The 16,816-nt window shown below is 44.0% G+C and overlaps 2 protein-coding genes across 2 annotated transcripts in view; one reads left to right on the forward strand and one right to left on the reverse strand.

Annotated features, from left to right (window-relative positions):
* The window catches only part of ASPH (aspartate beta-hydroxylase), a 187,669-nt gene extending 187,503 nt beyond the window's left edge, over nt 1–166 (forward strand). Inside the window, exon 26 of the mRNA XM_077751811.1 lies at nt 87–166. Coding sequence (XP_077607937.1) covers nt 87–138 — 52 coding nt within the window. The 3' untranslated portion in view covers nt 139–166. The remainder of the gene's footprint in view (nt 1–86) is intronic.
* CLVS1 (clavesin 1) overlaps nt 1–16,816 on the reverse strand; it is a 171,238-nt gene that overhangs the window by 7,202 nt on the left and 147,220 nt on the right. The gene's annotated exons all lie outside the window — the stretch shown is intronic.

Consider the following 16,816-nt stretch of genomic DNA (forward strand, 5'->3'; position numbering starts at 1 on the left):
ATAGAAGGAATATTTTTTTTTTAAAAAAATGTATCTTTAAAGAATTCTTCTAAGTAATTTTATTAAGGCTCTTTTTCTCCCTGTAGTTCGAAGTATCAAGGAAATTTCCCCCGGGAGCTCCAGCCTGGGCTTGAATGATGGCTTCACCACTGGCTTTGTGATCTTGGGCAAATTCCACCTCTTCGTGTGTGAAATGGAGGTATGATACCATGTGAGGTGGGAGTGAAGAGGATTAGATGAATTGAGACGTGTAGTGTTTAGCTAAATGTGCCCATTCATTTTTAGTTCTTCTTCCCCTGCCCTTTTTGCAGATAAGAAAATTAAGGTCTGGGAACATTGAGCTTATAAATTGAGCCACAAAGCATGGATTCAACACAAAGTTCCAATCGCTTCATTGTAAAGTTTACAAGAAAGAACTGTGTATACTCATGCATCGTGTAACCTAACACTAAATGAAGAACAAACATTTCAAAAATATTGCATGAAGCAATATGAAATCCTTTCGACTACTTTGCCTTCTACTTCTTTCTACTACAATGCCGTCAATAATGTCCTTGATAAGGAGTTTAAGGAAGATTTGTAAGACATATGTTTAGCTAGCTTTTCATAATCAAAATCATTCTTGCAGGCAACGTGATCATGCTCATGGGGAACAATTAATGTTTACTGAACCAAACAAATCATGAAACATAAATCAATAAATCATTTTTTAAAAGATAAGCCTAAGTGTTTCTCACATAAAGCAGCAAACCTTTTCCCCATCAAAGTGAAGAAATAACAAATAAACCTCCCTCTACTCTGGCAATGCAATTTGTCACAATTTACTGAACTGGAAATATAAAGAAACCGATCCAATAAAAATATTCTATTACTTTTGAAGTAAACTATTTTTAGAGTGAGCTAAACCCTCAGCGTAGTGCTTGTCTTTATGCATTATAATTCAATTTAAATGTATAATGTATTTCTATTTCACTGTGATGGGCTTGGGCACTGACTACTGATCTTATGACAAGGAAGAACGAGCCAAGAAAAACCACATCCACCTTCTGAAAGGATGGAAGCATTGCTTTTGTGAAATTAGGCTCACAAGTAAATAGGAGCAGAGCAACACTGTCTAATACAGAGCCCTAACCGCACGTGACTCCTGAGGACCAGAGATTAGGCCAGTCTGAATTCAGAGATCAGCTGTAAAGGTAATATATACACTGGATTTTGAAGACAGTGTTTAAAAAAGAACGTAACGGATCTCATTAATACTTTTAAAAATTACATATTGAAATTTTTGTATGTATTGGAGTAGATAAAACATTAAAACTGATTGCACTTGTTGACTTTTGTAATGTGCTAGAAGACATCTTAAATAGCTTTACAAAGGTGGCTCACATTTTACTCCTATTGAGCAGCATTGGTCTAGAGCTTTATTTACTCCATCATGCTTATGGTGAGTCCAGAATAATGCTCTAATCCTCATTTAGATATTCAGAGCCATCTTAGGGGGGCCTGGGTGGCTCAGTCTGTTAAGTGTCCAACTCTTGATTTCAGCTCAGGTCATGATCTCAGGGTTCGTGGGATTGAGACCCACGCTGACAGCACGGAGCCTGCTTGGGATTCTCTCTCTCCCTCTCCCTCTGCCTCTCCTCAACTCACATTCTCTCTCTCTCTCAAAGCAAATACAAGAACCATAAAAAAAAAGAAAAAGAAAAAGAAATTCATAGCCATCTTAAAGGGCCTCAGCAACATTATTATATGCCATTGCCAATAACCACTGTTCTAAGCTCATTCCATGCATTGATTCACTTACTCTTCCCTTTGTCACACACACGAGGGCCCATGTGACATAAGAACTATTTACTGAGTATCACTGTTGTTGCTTGAACCCTAACTAGAAAGAAATTTCATTAATTTAGACTCCATTAATTTGCCATCATTTAGAGGAAGGCTAACATATACCTTTATTTGATCTCTAAATGAATAAATGATATTTTAAAAACTTTAGAAAGAAAGTGTAACTATCTGATTAAAATGAAGTAAGTTCTTTCTGCACATATAGCAAAATTACTATTAACTTGACGTTATGACTACAGATGTTTTTTGCTGTTCATTGTCAGGGGCCTGGGAGACGTGAGCTGATGGAAGAGGGCTGGCTAGGGATTCAGTGCCTCTGCTCATCACTGCATCACTGACTCGTGCTGGGCTCTATGGAGTGCCTCACTCAGCTTCTGTGGCCCCACATTCTTCGCCTGTAAAATAATCATTTTGGATGAGGTACTATATTCAGCCCCAAGACTCCCAAGAACTCCACCAGACTGGATTAGAATCACCATTTGTTCTTAAAAACCATTAAATCTTGAAAAGCACTTTTTTTCTCCAATTCTCCACAAGTTCTCCAATTCAGACTTAAAGCTAATTGACTCAAATAGTCTAAGTACTTCTCTACCTCAACATTTGTTTTCACCTCCTTCTAGAAAAGCGTGAAAATGCTAAAAATGACAACAGCTGGCCAGGCATGGAAGGCCTTTCCTGAAGTTAGTATGTGACTCACACATGTAGATCTCAGGAGTCAAAGACAGTCATCTTTGGGAAATATTTTCTACTTCTGTAAGCTTCTAAATGTTGCATTCAGATCCGCCAGGTGCTACTTAAGAACTACTTTCCCGAAAATACAAATCAAAACCACACTGAGATACCACCTCACGCCAGTCAGAGTGGCTAAAATGAGCAAATCAGAGAACTCTAGATGCTGGCGAGGATGTGGAGAAACGGGCACCCTCCTACACTGTTGGTGGGAATGTAAACTGGTACAGCCCCTCTGGAAAACAGTGTGGAGGTTCCTCAGGAAACTAACAATAGAACTCCCCTATGACCCAGCAATAGCACTGCTAGGAATTTACCCAAGGGATACAGAAATGCTGAGGCATAGGAGCACATGTACCCCAATGTTCATAGCAGCACTCTCCACAATAGCTAAAACATGGAAAGAGCCTAAGTGTCCATCAATGGACGAATGGATCAAGAAGATGTGGTTTATCTATACCATGGAATACTACATGGCAATGAGAAACAATGAAATCTGGCCATGTGTAGCAACATGGATGGACCTTGAGGGTGTTATGCTGAGCAAAATAAGTCAGGCAGAGAAGGACAAATATCATATGTTTGCACGTATAGGAGGATTAGGAGGAACTTGACGGAGGAACAAGGGGGAGAAGAAGGGCGGAAATGGTGGGGGAAAGGGAGAGAGGCAAACCATGAGAGACTCTTGAATGCTGACAAAAACTGAGGACTGATGGATGTGGGGGGGAGGGGGGAGGGGCATGGAGGAGGACACTTGTGGGGATGAGCACTGAGTGTTATGCGGAAACTAATTTGACAATAAACTATTTGTAAAAAAAAAAAAAAAGAACTACTTCCCTGAGTCATTGTTGACGTGTTTTCGTTTATTTAAAATATCTTATCGCTGCACAGGATCTGTGCTCAGATAGTAGTTTCGTGCTGCAGAGGGTGCTAGCACCCAATCCAGCCACCGAGGATGTTCCAGTGTGCACAAAGGTCCCACTCCGTGCTCAGTAACTCTTCTTGGCCACATCTGAAATCTGTCTGACAATGTTTTGAAAGGGACGATTTCAACACACGCTTTATTTGGTTATTTTTAGAATTATCACCTACAGGAGAGTTTCCCATCTCCGCAGCTGGTTATAATTATTGTCGCCACCATCGCCCACCACCACAACTGTTTATCAAACACTTCGTGTGGGGGTTTGCACGAAGTAGTACTTAAGCCTGCGTTATCTCTGTTTAATTCTCGCAATAATCTTCTGAGGTGGGTATCATGAATTCCATTTTGCAGATCAAGAAACTGGGCCTTGGAGAAGGCCAATTAATTTGCTCAAGATTTTCCTAGTTAGTTGTGGAACTAGAATCTGAACCCAAATGTAACCAATCGTCTATTTAAAAAAAAAAAAAGTGATGTTAGGCAAGTGAATGAAATCAGAAAAGAAAATAGCAGAACTTCATTCAGGGAAAAAAAGTGTTCCTGGAAATATAGGTTATGTTGGTATATCTTCATCTATAATGACCAGCGGGGTATTTTACGATACTTCAAAATTCTTTCTACTAAATGTACAGCATTCATGCAAATAGCTGGGAACTCTTATACAGACGTGCAGTTGGTCGATAGGGCAAGTCCAGTAGGCTGGAGCAAGCAAGCAGATTAGATGTCACGGAGAACAGAGCTCAGCCACCAGAAGACTTAGGCACCCATCAGGACATAGAGAGGAAGGGAGGGACAGGAGAAGGGAGCCCAGGAGCGTCGTGGTGGACACAGGGAGCTGCAGGTGGACATCCTGCTTTGTTTATTTACAAAGGGGCTTATGGCTCTTTACGAAGCTATGCGTTCCTATTAGAGTAACTCCCATCTCCTTGGCTGTAAAATGAGATCATATTACCGTCTGCTGCACAGGGCTATGAGAGATAAGAGATATAATAAAGTGCTTGGAGCTCTTTCAAGGAGAAATGATTTACACTGGAAGGGTTTATCTTTCCATTGACACTTCCCTGAGTATGATCTTCTGAGCATGAACAACTGACACTCTGACTTGTTTGATGACAGAGATAGCCCAAGTCTGCCCACTTGAAGAAAGCCAAAGCTGCACATTTAGAAAATAGATATGGAGCGGATGATTTACGTTACAAAAGAATCTTAGCTTTATGCGGAGCAATTTACTTAAGAACTCCTTTAAGCGGAGTCACCCTGGGGCACCTGAAGTGTGAGAATTTTCAAGGTCATAAGTAGTGTTGTTGAGCCCAAGTCCTACGTAGGACCCCCAAGTGTCCGAGTGAGGCCTATAGACGTCTTCGGACCCAGTCTATACCTGAACCAGTCAGCTGACCTTGCAATCTTTCAGATTCTGTGTGTGGAGGTTTACCAAGTTTCGAGGAATGGCTTGGTTCCGGTGTTCTGCGATGGTCACAGGAGCATTAAAATAATATGTGTTTCACATGCAGATATTTCTGGAGAAGCTTTCTTCTACTCGTAGTCATAACTGAAAATAGCATCGCCGCAAATGGCTGCAGGTGCGTGCAGCTGCTTTGAATGGAGTCACCTTTCATTAGAATCAGACGGGCACAGAGAGCTGCCAGTCAGCTCCAGAGCACTGCTAATTGTTCCTAATTATTCTCCTCCCTCTGAAATTGGTGGTGCACACCCTCAGAGGAGCTACTTTGGTAGAACTAGGATATCATGTTCTGAAGCAGGTAGAGAAATACCAAAAGCTGTCAAGAATGTGGGTGACTCACTTGCTCTGAGTTTGAAAAGGTTGGCTGGTGTTCTCGATAGAAACTACCTTCTCATACAAGTCTATTTTCTAAGTCAAATGGCAGTATGTTCATGGGTCCCAATGACAGTATATTCATGGATCTTCTTTGATATTACTGTATGAGACTGAATATCAATTTTCTTCCTGATGTCTGTTTCTTCCCCACTCACAATGGGGTTTGGGGACAGCACAGGACACGGCAAGTGTGATGGAGTAAGTTGCTTTTCAACGGGGTCTTAAAGACAGGGTAGAAATTGGGGCTGGCAGAAATTGGGACCGATATACAACACAGCTGCAGCAATTTGAGCAAAGGCAAACCACCCCCCACGCCCAAAGGTGCTTTATAACCTTTGTGGAATGAATGAAGGAATGAACACACAAATAGCCTGAGAACAGTTGTGATAAAGGAGACAGAACATTTGACTTGGAAAGAAGAGAACTAAATTTAAAACACTTTTCCACCTACTAGCCCTGGAATGTGGGCTCAGTCATTTAGCCTCTGTGTACTTGAGGCACTTTACTTATAACACGGGCAGAATAATCTATTTTGATCTGTTTTAAATCTATTTCTAAAAGGTATCTATTTTTAAAAATCTGTATATTTTTTAATTGCGAAAACCCAAAAGGCTCAGTTTTCAAAAAGGTTCGGGACAAATCCAGGAACTTCGGTATCCACCCTGGTTTGTGGGAAAATCCTACAACTCAAGACCTTGCAGCTTAAAGCGGGGTCCCCCAACCAGCACTAGGGGCACCACCCGAGAGCTGGTTAGAAATGCAGATTCTCAGGCGCACCCCAGACCTAAGGAATCAGAAGCTCATTTAACAAGATCCTGGTGCTTTATATACAAGTTAAAATTCTAAAGCATTGCTCCAGGGGAGCCCGAGTGGCTCAGTCTCAACCTGACTTTGGTTCAGGTCATGACCTTACGGTCTGTGGGTTCGAGCCCCACACTGGGCTCTGTGCTGACAGCTCAGAGCCTAGAGCCTGCTTCAGACTCCCTGTCTCCCTCGCTCTTCCCCTCCCCCACTCATATGCATGTGCTCTCTCTCTCTCTTTCTCTCTCTGTCATAAGTAAGCATTTTTAAAAATTTTAAAAAGAAAGCATTGCTCCAAGGCCAGCACTGCGGAAGCCTGCTTCCATCTAGCTCAAAAACGGCTGTAAGCATTTGCCAGGTGCGGCTCATTCAAACCACATTCTTGATTCTGTTCCCTAGTTTACTCAATATCTTAAAGACTTAAAAGAGTTCATGAAATGTTTTACTTGTTAGAGGATAATAATGCTTAATAGAGAATAGCTTTCAGTTTAGGAATATCTGTCTTCATACCTGAAAGATTATTGGGGGAGGGGTGCAGGAAAACATTTCAGAAATTCCAAGTTGGGGAACTGAGGCCGACCCGCTTTTCCACATCACACTTGTCAGTGTCTATGTCATACAATAAATTCTTCCACAAGTTTTGAGTGCACGCTATACGCTAACTCAGGAAAGAAAACAAATCTCTGGCTTCAAGGCAGTTACATGAAAGAGAAGGAAGTTAATATAACAACCTCTGTCTGTCACCTCTGGAGCTGTACAGACATTCAAGAGGGGTTGCCAAGACTCGGTAGTCAAGTCAGAACCATGCCTTCTCGAAGCTGGGCATCAGTCTGGGTGCTGGGCCACAGGATGGACCCAGTCAGAGGATCCATGATTGCAGAGGTGGGGGGGGGCTGACACAGACAATGGAACGTAAGCAGATGGGACATTCTGGAAGCTGAGAAGTGCTGGGAAGCAGATGAATCAGGTGGTGTGATGAAGAAGCCCGGGGTAAGGACGCTCCTCCAGGAGCTTCGTGTACCTGCGGTGGGAACCAGCTACCCCGCCTCACTCTACCCTGCACGAGGAGCAGGAAAGCAGTGTGCCCTTCCCAGGCCCACAGAAACCTTCCCGATTCCTCCATTTGCAACGCCGCATTTCATTCGATCCATTTTTCAACGTGGAAGCTGCTTTATGTCCGTCTATAGTTCAAGCTACATAATGAATTATTGTGCTTTAACTTGGATTATTGCTTTACTTTGGTTCAAATGTAAGGTCCTGACTGACTTGCAAAATAATGCAAAAGTCTGATTTTACTATAATGCATCCAGATCGATGGGCTGAACTATGATTTTAGTCAAACATCAAAGGCTCACCAGAAGTATAAACACCCAAGGTAGGTGAATTCCGATGAAAATATTTCTATTAATATTGACCTCTGTTCTTTCATTCGTTCTTCACTCAAGGAGTACGCCCTGGACATTTGTTTTTGGTCTGCCTCTGAGAGAGGCCCTGAGAACGTAAACAGCAAGCTTGCTAGCTGCCCCACCGAGGACCCCTTTGCAGAGCTCAAGCCCTGCCTGCAGTCGTGTTCTCGTCTCCTCTGGCGCCCTCCGAGGTGTCACTCCACCATTTCTCCTCTTTCTTACATGTCCAGTGACAAGGTGATGGACTCCTGTGCATTCTGGTCAGTGACTGGATGTCTTTGTCTCCTTACAGCCCTCTCTGGCCAACCCCCATGCCTCCTTACGCACAAGGCCCCTCCCAGCTGCATTTCCCTCCCTACAAACTGAGACTACGTGGTCGAGCCCTTAATCTTTCTCTTGGCCATATGCTGAACTACCTGATAAAATCCAGTGAGTCCTAGACTCAGATGGACCCAACAATATGGTTTGTTCGGGTCAGCCTGGGAGCTGATGAGGAATGCAGCTCACACTACCCGGTCGTGTGGAGGTCACGGTACACTCGTTAGCACCTCTCCTACCCACCCCCCAAACTGTCTTACACCTGCTACGTTTCCTCCCAAAACAATTTCAAGCCCTCCCCAGTTTGCCACAAGTTTTAATCCACCCATGTCACCTTACCCAAACCACCCCCTGCACACCACTTTGATCTCATTGGTAGGACTTGCCTGCTTCCTGGGGAAAATAGTAGCCAACAGACCCGTGTGAGCCAAGCCCCCCAGCTTCTGGCCACCACGTTCAGTTGTCTGGTTACCGCTGAGGGATCCTCCTCAACAAGAAAAGGAAGAAACTTACTTCACTTAGGTTCTGGGTCCTAACCCATCTCACCTGCTTGGTGAGGGTTACTAATTAGCTTACTATTTACTCCTCTCTTTACTGAATCTGTGCCGTTAACCTTGAAATATCCCCCTCTCCCCATTTTCAATAAAAGAGGAAGAAGGTGAAGAAAAGGATAAAGAGAAGAGGAAGACAACAATGAAGAAAAGAAAAATAAAACAAAAGTTATAGTAAAAATCTCACATACTTCTCGAGATTCAAAGATCTCCACCTTCACAGCCAAATGCTACACAATAATTGCTTCTATTCTCTGTCTCTGATCCTCACCTCCCGTCTGCATCTGAGCCTGCTGCAATCTCACCTCCACCCATGTGACTCCACTACAGCGCTTGCTAAGGCTACCAATGACCTTCAAGTCACGAGGCCAAATGGACACCTTTCAGGCTTCATCTTGATTGGTATCTAGCAGCAGTCAATTGAGTTGACCACTCTACAATCCTTGAAACTTTACTCTGTCCCCTGGGCTTCGGGGACACCATACATCTGGGATACCTCCTACCACTTTGGATGCTCACTCTGGAGTTCTCCATTCCCATGGCATGCATTCCTTTCTCTGTGCCTTTGAGTCCCTAATTTATGTTCATTCCGGAATCCTTTATGAGCTTTAGAACCACATATGCAACCACCTATGTGACTAGAGTAACTAGATGTCACATAAGTCTTCACACCAGCTGTATGCAAACCTGAGCTCATAACCTTCTCCCCCAGAGAAGGGAGGTGCTCTCCCACAGCCCCTCCTCCAGAGTTCCCTGTCTTGGCAAATGGGATTGCTCTACATCGAGGTTCACATGCCAGGGACTTCCTGTCATTCCTGAAAAGTCTTTTATTTATTCCCCATAACCACTTGATTGTTAGGTCTCAGTCTACCCTCCAAATGTTTTTGAGTCTGTCTTCTTCTCTCTGACCCTGTCCCACCACCATAGTCCAAGTGTCCATCATCTCTCACCGACTCTGTCTCAGGAGCCCTGGATGGTCTCCTCGCTCTTCCTTTCTCCCACTTCACCTCAATCTTCTTACAACAGAGTGAGATTTTTAATAAACTCAACATATTCGTATTTCTTCTCTGCTTAAAATCCTTCTACACCTCTCCACCGCTCATAAGTCCAATATCCTTTTTAAGACCTATGTGGCCCTACACAGCAGGCCCCGCCCTCCTCCTCAGCCATCCATCCCCTTACTTTCCGCTCTCCACTTGTGATGTCTTTGGTTTATTTTTTAAATCCTGCATTTCATCGAGTCTGAGAGGTCATAAATTATAGAGAATGTCCTGATCTCTAGAGTTTAAAAAGTTTATTTATTTTGAGAGAGAGAAAGGGAGAGAGGCAGAGAGAGAGAGGGAGAGAGAATCCCAAGCAGGCTCCACACTGTCAGTGCAGAGCCCACTGCGAGGCTCAATCTCACGACTGCGACATCATGACCTGAGCTGATATCAAGAGTCAGAACTGAGCCGCTCAGGTACCCATGGGAATTTTTAATGTAAAAAAAATTAAAATATCGTATAATTGTTAAAAAACAGTCGTTCCTGTAACTGGCCCTGCCCCTTCCAGTAGGACTTCTGTTACCACCTCACTCCTTCTTTTGTGGAAAACTCTTTCTCTCATCCTTCAAGCCTCAGCTTATGTGTGACCTCCTCAGGGAAGCCTTTTCTGACCACCACTATGGTCCCACCACAGGCTGGGACCCTGTTAGGCACCTTCATGGGACGCCAGAATTTTTCGAAACACTTGTCATAGTGTTAATGAAACAGCCTTTTGTATAATAATGTGTTTAAAGTCTGTCTCCCTTAACACATTATGGACTCAGGCCAGGTGATAACCATGCTATCGTCAGCAGCTAACACTTATGTTTGTTTCATTGTGCCTCACAGCACAATAATAAGGCACTTCTATTACTACCCCTCTTGGAGACAAGACCATAGAGAGATACTGCCCAGGCCACATGACTACTAATTTAAACCCCTAGAATCTGATTGCACATTCTGGTCTTTTAACCACGTTTATCCTGTACTATATCATGATGCCTAATAGGTACTTGGTAAATATTTGTTGAATAAATAAATGAATAAAGCCTTCAAAAAGACAAGAAGTATTGTATTAGTTATTCATGGAAACTAGGAGAAATAATAAGACTAAGGAGGTAGTGATTGGTAACCTCAGAAACAATTTCAAATTCTAACCAAACATTGATCACAAAGACCATGTCACTGTCTTACTCTATTATGGATGGTCAGCAACAATCTTCTGGTCACTCTAGAAAGCACCCATTCTTAACGGCAGTTGCCGTCATACATTTCCTTCCTTTCTTCCTTTCTACTTACCTCCTTGCCTTCCTCCCTCCCTCCCCACCTTACTTCCTATGTTTTTTACCCTCCTTCTTTGCTATTTCCCTTCTACTTTTTTCTTTCTTCCTCTCTCCCTTTCCCCTTCCTCACTTCCTCACGAAATATATACTGAGCATCTGATATGTGACACACGCGATACGTATTGGTGAATGGAACAGCACAATCCCCGCACACAGAGAGTAAACAATGTACAGGAGGGAGATTGCATACATAAATAAAACCAACAAATATGTGATTATGGAATTGTGGTCCCTGTTAAGGAGACAGTTCAGTGATAGAGAATAGCAAGATGGGAAGGGTGAAGAAGTCCCTTCAGAGGAGTAATTGGAGAAGCCCGACCTGATGACTGAGGAATTAGCCACAAGTGAGTGGAAGAGCATCCCACGGCAGGGGAGGCTCAGGAGCAGGACACAGCCTGGCGTACTGAGTGGGTGACAGAGGCCAGGGCAGCCAGGCCTGTGAGGAGGGAGAGCAGCCTTTATGGGATGCAGCAGACCAAGAAGGGGTGTTTGGAAGCCATTGGGCAAAAGAGTAGCATCATCACCATTTGTAAAGATTACACTCAGTACCGGATGAATAACAATTAGGATTATAGGGGATGGAGAGAAAGGAGAACATTAGCAAAGACCAGTAAAGGTGTATAAGACAAAGAAGGCAGGCAGAGAGACTGCCTGGGGTGGAGAGTGGGAAATCAGGGCTGTATGAAGGTGAGATCCTCTGGGCAGACAGAGAGGAAGAGGCAGGGGTGTCTGTGTTGTTAATTTCCCCCTCTCCTTGGCTTCGCCTTCTGTGCCCTGCACTCACTCTGCCTGGGCACCTTCTAAGCTCAGGGCTCCAACGGTACAGAAGGCCCAATACTGGTCCCGTGCATAAATTAAGGCAAAGAAGAGGGAAATAACTAGTGTCCATCTGACTTCCAGTCAACGTATCTCCCTCCATTAGCCCTTACAACCAATTGCTGCTTGCCTCTCTATTAAGGGGTAGGGAATTTTCATTGTTAGTGAGAAACCTCCATTGGAAAAGAAATCAAAACTCTAACAACATGGAAATCCTTATGGATTTTTATTTTTTATTGTTTTAATGTTTATTCATTTTTGAGAGAAAGAGAGAGCAAGCAGAGGAGGGGCAGAGAGGGAGACACAGAATCTGAAGCAGGCTCCAGGCTCTGAGCTGTCAGCATGGAACTCGATGTGGGGTTTGAACCCACAAACTGTGAGATCATGACCTAAGCTGAAGTCAGATGCTCAACTGACTAAGCCACCCAGGTGCCCCCGAAAGGTGCTGTTTATCGTACTGCTCTTCTTTAGTGCTTCGCAGACTTCTCATCCTGCTGCCTTTTGATCCTGACAGTGACCCCCTGAGGTTACAGCCACTTTATACTTGAAGAAGCCAAGACTCGGTGAGAGTAAATGACTTACCCAAGGTCATATAAACAGAAAAATCAGAAGAAGAACGTGATCAGAACCCATGTCTACTCTGATAAGGGAAAATTGAGAAGAAAAGATAACTAGACAAAAAAATGTGTAACCACAAAAGTCACCGAGTCACAACACTGAAGCAAGTCGGCCACACTTAGGACGCAGTACCATGGGCACGCCCCCCTGAGGCCCATCTTGAAGAGTAGCAGAGCAATGGGAAGCAGGACTCCCTGGGGCTGATGACCATAATAACAGGAACACAACAGCCAGAGCTGAAGTGGGGCCATGAAGGAGTTTCCAGTGAGATGCTGGAAGCTCAAATATGCTCTTCTGTGACCTCAACATAAAACCCCCCACACTACAGTTTGGACACCTTGAGCCCAAATGATATGTACAGCAAGGTTTCCCCTAGGTTCTTAAATGGGCACTGTCGTCCTGTATGCAAGCAGCACATCATTTTTAAGAACAACACAGCAAAGAGATTTCGATCACGTCTTATGTCAAATATTTGTTTTCATCCACATGATCATTAAAGCTTATAAGCAAGATTCATTGCGGGCTAGATGTTAGGCACAAACAGCATCCGCTTAATAGAATCCGGCAAAAATACTTGTTTATCAACAGCAATATGTTCACAAGGAAGAAATGTTCTTTGTTTTTCCTGCCCAGACTGCAACTCCCTTTCCAACTAGCTGCATCTGACGGTGGCGCTTCGGTAAATAAGAATCGTTTCAAGAACATACTTCGAGAGCAATCAAACAGTATTTAAAACTACACAGTCAGTGTGGCCACATCTGTTTGTTCTTCTCGAAACCAACTCTACTTCATTGCTTTGCCAGGAGCTTCAAATTCTTTATCTCCTAATCTTTCATGTCATTCTTTTAAAAAAGAAGAGAAAACATGCCCGTGTATACAACATTTTATCCAGTCCTATTCATTCTCTTATTGACCAAATTCATTGTATAGATTTCCTTTCACTCTGATGTTAGATGGCGATATAGGATGTGCCTGCAAGGAAATGCCCCCCTTCAAGTCTGCCACAGAAAAGAAAGCTGTAGAAAAAGCAGGAAATCCATCTCAGCCAGACACACAAGTAGTGATGAGACTATGCAGCCATTTTTCTTTGTCCCTTAAGAAATGTTAACGAATTCTTGTCGGCGTCCATGAATTCTTGTCCAGCATCCAATAACCAACATGGCTTACCCAAGAGGTCTTTGCTTCTGGAAGTGGTGACATCTCAGACAGTAGCTCCCTGAGTAGGAGTGAGTGACACCCTGACACTAAGAAGTTCAATTTCTCTGAACTGGAAACTAGTCACAAGACAATGTAGAGGGCAGTGGAGAATGTGGGCCATTCATTAAGAATGGTGCATTATGTGATTTTATTGAACGTAACATCCAGATGTAACATCTGTTCCTAGGCCACACAGCAAAACACACCCTTTTGGCCCTGGCTTCTGGGAAGACAAGGTTCGCCCTGTCCCAGAGTGCCACCACTCATTCTTTTCCTCTGAGTTGTATTTCTTGATGATGTATTTCTTCTGCCGGAAATGAGTAGTTACCCAGCAAATGCATACTTTCACCCTATAAAAAGAGGACTGCATGCTGGAAGATCGCCCAGGTCACGGCCAATTCTATTGACAGCTCAAAACAGTTAAACTGACTATACCACCCAGGCAGGGACCAAAACTTCCTTCTGGCGCAGAAATCTGAACAAGACCCAGGTATTTCCCTAGCTTCTCCTTTTCTCCCAAATCAGATGGCTCGCTATGTCTTTATAATATCTTCCTCACTTCCTCCAGAAGTGTTTAGGGAAAAAAGATGGAGACATTTGATCAAAAGGATCAGATATAATTTTACCATACAGCATAGCTGGCCAAGACCCCAAAGCATCAGCCCCTCCAACTGCCTAGCATATAGTGTAGATGAGGGTGGGTCATTCCTCTGAAGGTTGGGGCCATTCTTCACTGGTGTGGGTGGAGATGCAGCTTGGGTTGTGTAGATTTCTTCCTCTATAAATACTTGTCTGGATCCCTGAGAAGTGCTGAAGTTTTAATAAATAAACAAAGTGGGAGTTATTACATATATCAACGAAACCTTGTTTGTGATCAGGCTGTACCAAATACTAACTCAGGCATTCCTGCAAATTCCAAAAACTGACTGTTTTGACTCCATGAATCCTGTTATCACATAGCTAGAAAACAAAAACCAAAAATCTGGAGGGGCATCCAAGTGGCTCAGTCTGTGGATCATCTGGCTCTTGATTTTGGCTGGGATCATAATCTCATTGTTATGGGATGGACCCCATGCCGGGCTCTGCACTGGATGTGAAACTTGATTGGGATTTTCTCTCTCTCTTTCTGCCCCTTCCTCTCTTGCTCTCTCTCAAAATAAATAAATATACATTTGAAAAAAACCTAGAGACAAACATCTTTAAATGTAAATGCATAGTGAAGGCCCCTGAATCTTTGCTATGTCAGGCCAACTTAGAACGTTGGTACGGAATCAATAACCAAAATGTTGTGATTGTGTTCAGGTGCATGAATGGTGCAATGTTGTTACTTTTTGCACTGAGGCGCTATGCTGACGCTGATCTTTTGATTCCATGAAAGTCTGTGGTCAGCACAGAGGAGGCGCTCAGCAAGTACCTGCTGGATAGACATGGCCAGGGTGGCGTGGCCATTGCTGCCTGCCCTGGGCGCTGCAGGTTAGAACCCCTCTCTGTTTGTCCTCAAAGCCACTCTGGCTCTGCTTTTCCTCACGCTGACTCTGTTCCCATGGGCGGCTGGATGTAGTGATAACTCCAGGCAGCACACCTGCTCCACCAGGGAAGTACAGTGTGCTTTTCTACTTATGGTAACTTCTGGGCTTCTGAGAAGGAGCCATTGTTCCCCTATCATCAGGCTTGGAGTTTCTCTTCCAGTCCTGAGACATGAGTAGCTTTGGGGAAATTAATGAGCCAAGGAGACTACAGTACAAGGGGCGCCTGAGTGGCTCAGTCATTTAAGTGCTCAACTCTTGATCTCGGTTCAGGCCATGAGCTCATGGTTCATGAGTTTGAGCCTTGCATTGGGCTCTGCACTGATGGTGTGGAGCCTGCTTGGGATTCTCTCTCTCTCCGTCTCTCTCTCTCTCTCTCTCTCTCTCTGCCCTCCCCCTGCTCTCTCTCTCTGTCTCTCAAGAAATAAACTTAAAAAAATTAAAGACACTGCAATTTAAGACTTTAGAAAAGATAATATTCCTCTTCCTTGTATGGTAGATTGAGCCCAGATCAAAATGCAGATTGGTGCGTCTGAGCACACGTGAGGGACTTCCAGAAAACAACGAGGACGAAAATTGTCTGCCAACGTTCAGACCAGCTGGGTCTCCGTGAACTTAAATCAGCTCCTGATTGTCCATTTCAAACTCTGGCACAGGGTTAATCTACCCTAGGCTCCAAGAGACAAGTATACAGAACAATTCCTATGATAAAATAACTTGGGCAACACAGTCTGTTAGCCTGTGAGACTTCCCAGGACCTTGGCTCTAGTAATTAGAAGAAGAAAAATATGTTTTAAATCTAAGCACCAATGGAACAAAAGGGCACCTCTGTGTACCGTTTACTTCTATTTTTCAATCGACAAAATATCAAATATGTGTGGAATATCTGCCCTGTGCAAGGCACCCTGCTTTCGGAGAATTCCAGAAGTTTTCTGTATGTCTGTCCAGAAAATTCCCCAGACTAAAAGTCAGGAAGCCTGAGATCTATGAAACTGCGCCTTCACAGAAGCAGGAATGGGCGAGGGGAGGGGCAGATATTTTTACATTATTGTTTAGAAGCCACAAAACTTAGAACTTACCATCTCTGAGACTAAAATTTAAATTAAATAGTAAGTAGCTTTGTTTTTATTAAAATTAATGATCTTAGGATAATTCTGTGAAATAACATGGATTACATTATGGCAACATGAGCTTGCAATTTCCTAATAAACGCAATGTTCTCTCTCTCTCTCTCTCTCTCTCTCTATATATATATACACACACACACACCATGGCAGGGGGTGGAGAGGTCCTTGGTAGCGGAAAGGCTGATGACCCCTAGGTGACTTCTAAGGAACTCCTTGGCTCTAAAATCCCACAAGTCCTGATAAGGGGAATGATGGAATTAATGTTTGTCTATAATTTTAATATTTTCCATACAGTTTTGTGGAGGCCGTGCACCTGCGCACAGAAGCCGCCTGCCCTGCTGCCGCCCTGGGGAGCCTCCTCAAAGGCTTGTAAAATACAAGCTTTCTGTCCCTGGCTGCCGGCTGGAGGCCACCCGCTTTCCCATCCTGGCAGGGACACAGCAGTTCTGATCGGGTCCGTTCCCCTTCTTTCTATGCCAGTCCTCTTCGGTCCCGAGTAGCACCAGCCCCCACCCCAGGGCGGCCATACACCCCAGGCCTGGAAGACCAGACACCCCCTTGCTGGCCGTGGTGCTGCGTCCGGAAGGCACAGAACCTGGCTCGTCGGAGCGCTCCCTTTCACTTCTGCCCAGAAGTGCCAGCAAAGCTGCTTTGTATTTCTTCGAGACCATCAGCTCCAATGTTGACAGCGGCCTTCAGGGCCTTAGGAGAGACTCACCAACAGAGGAACAAGGCAAGGCAGCCTGGGCCATTTGTGGCAG

The sequence above is a fragment of the Crocuta crocuta genome, unplaced genomic scaffold, assembly GCF_008692635.1.
Source record: "Crocuta crocuta isolate KB4526 unplaced genomic scaffold, BGI_CrCroc_1.0 scaffold20, whole genome shotgun sequence".
Taxonomy (NCBI): Eukaryota; Metazoa; Chordata; class Mammalia; order Carnivora; family Hyaenidae; genus Crocuta; species Crocuta crocuta.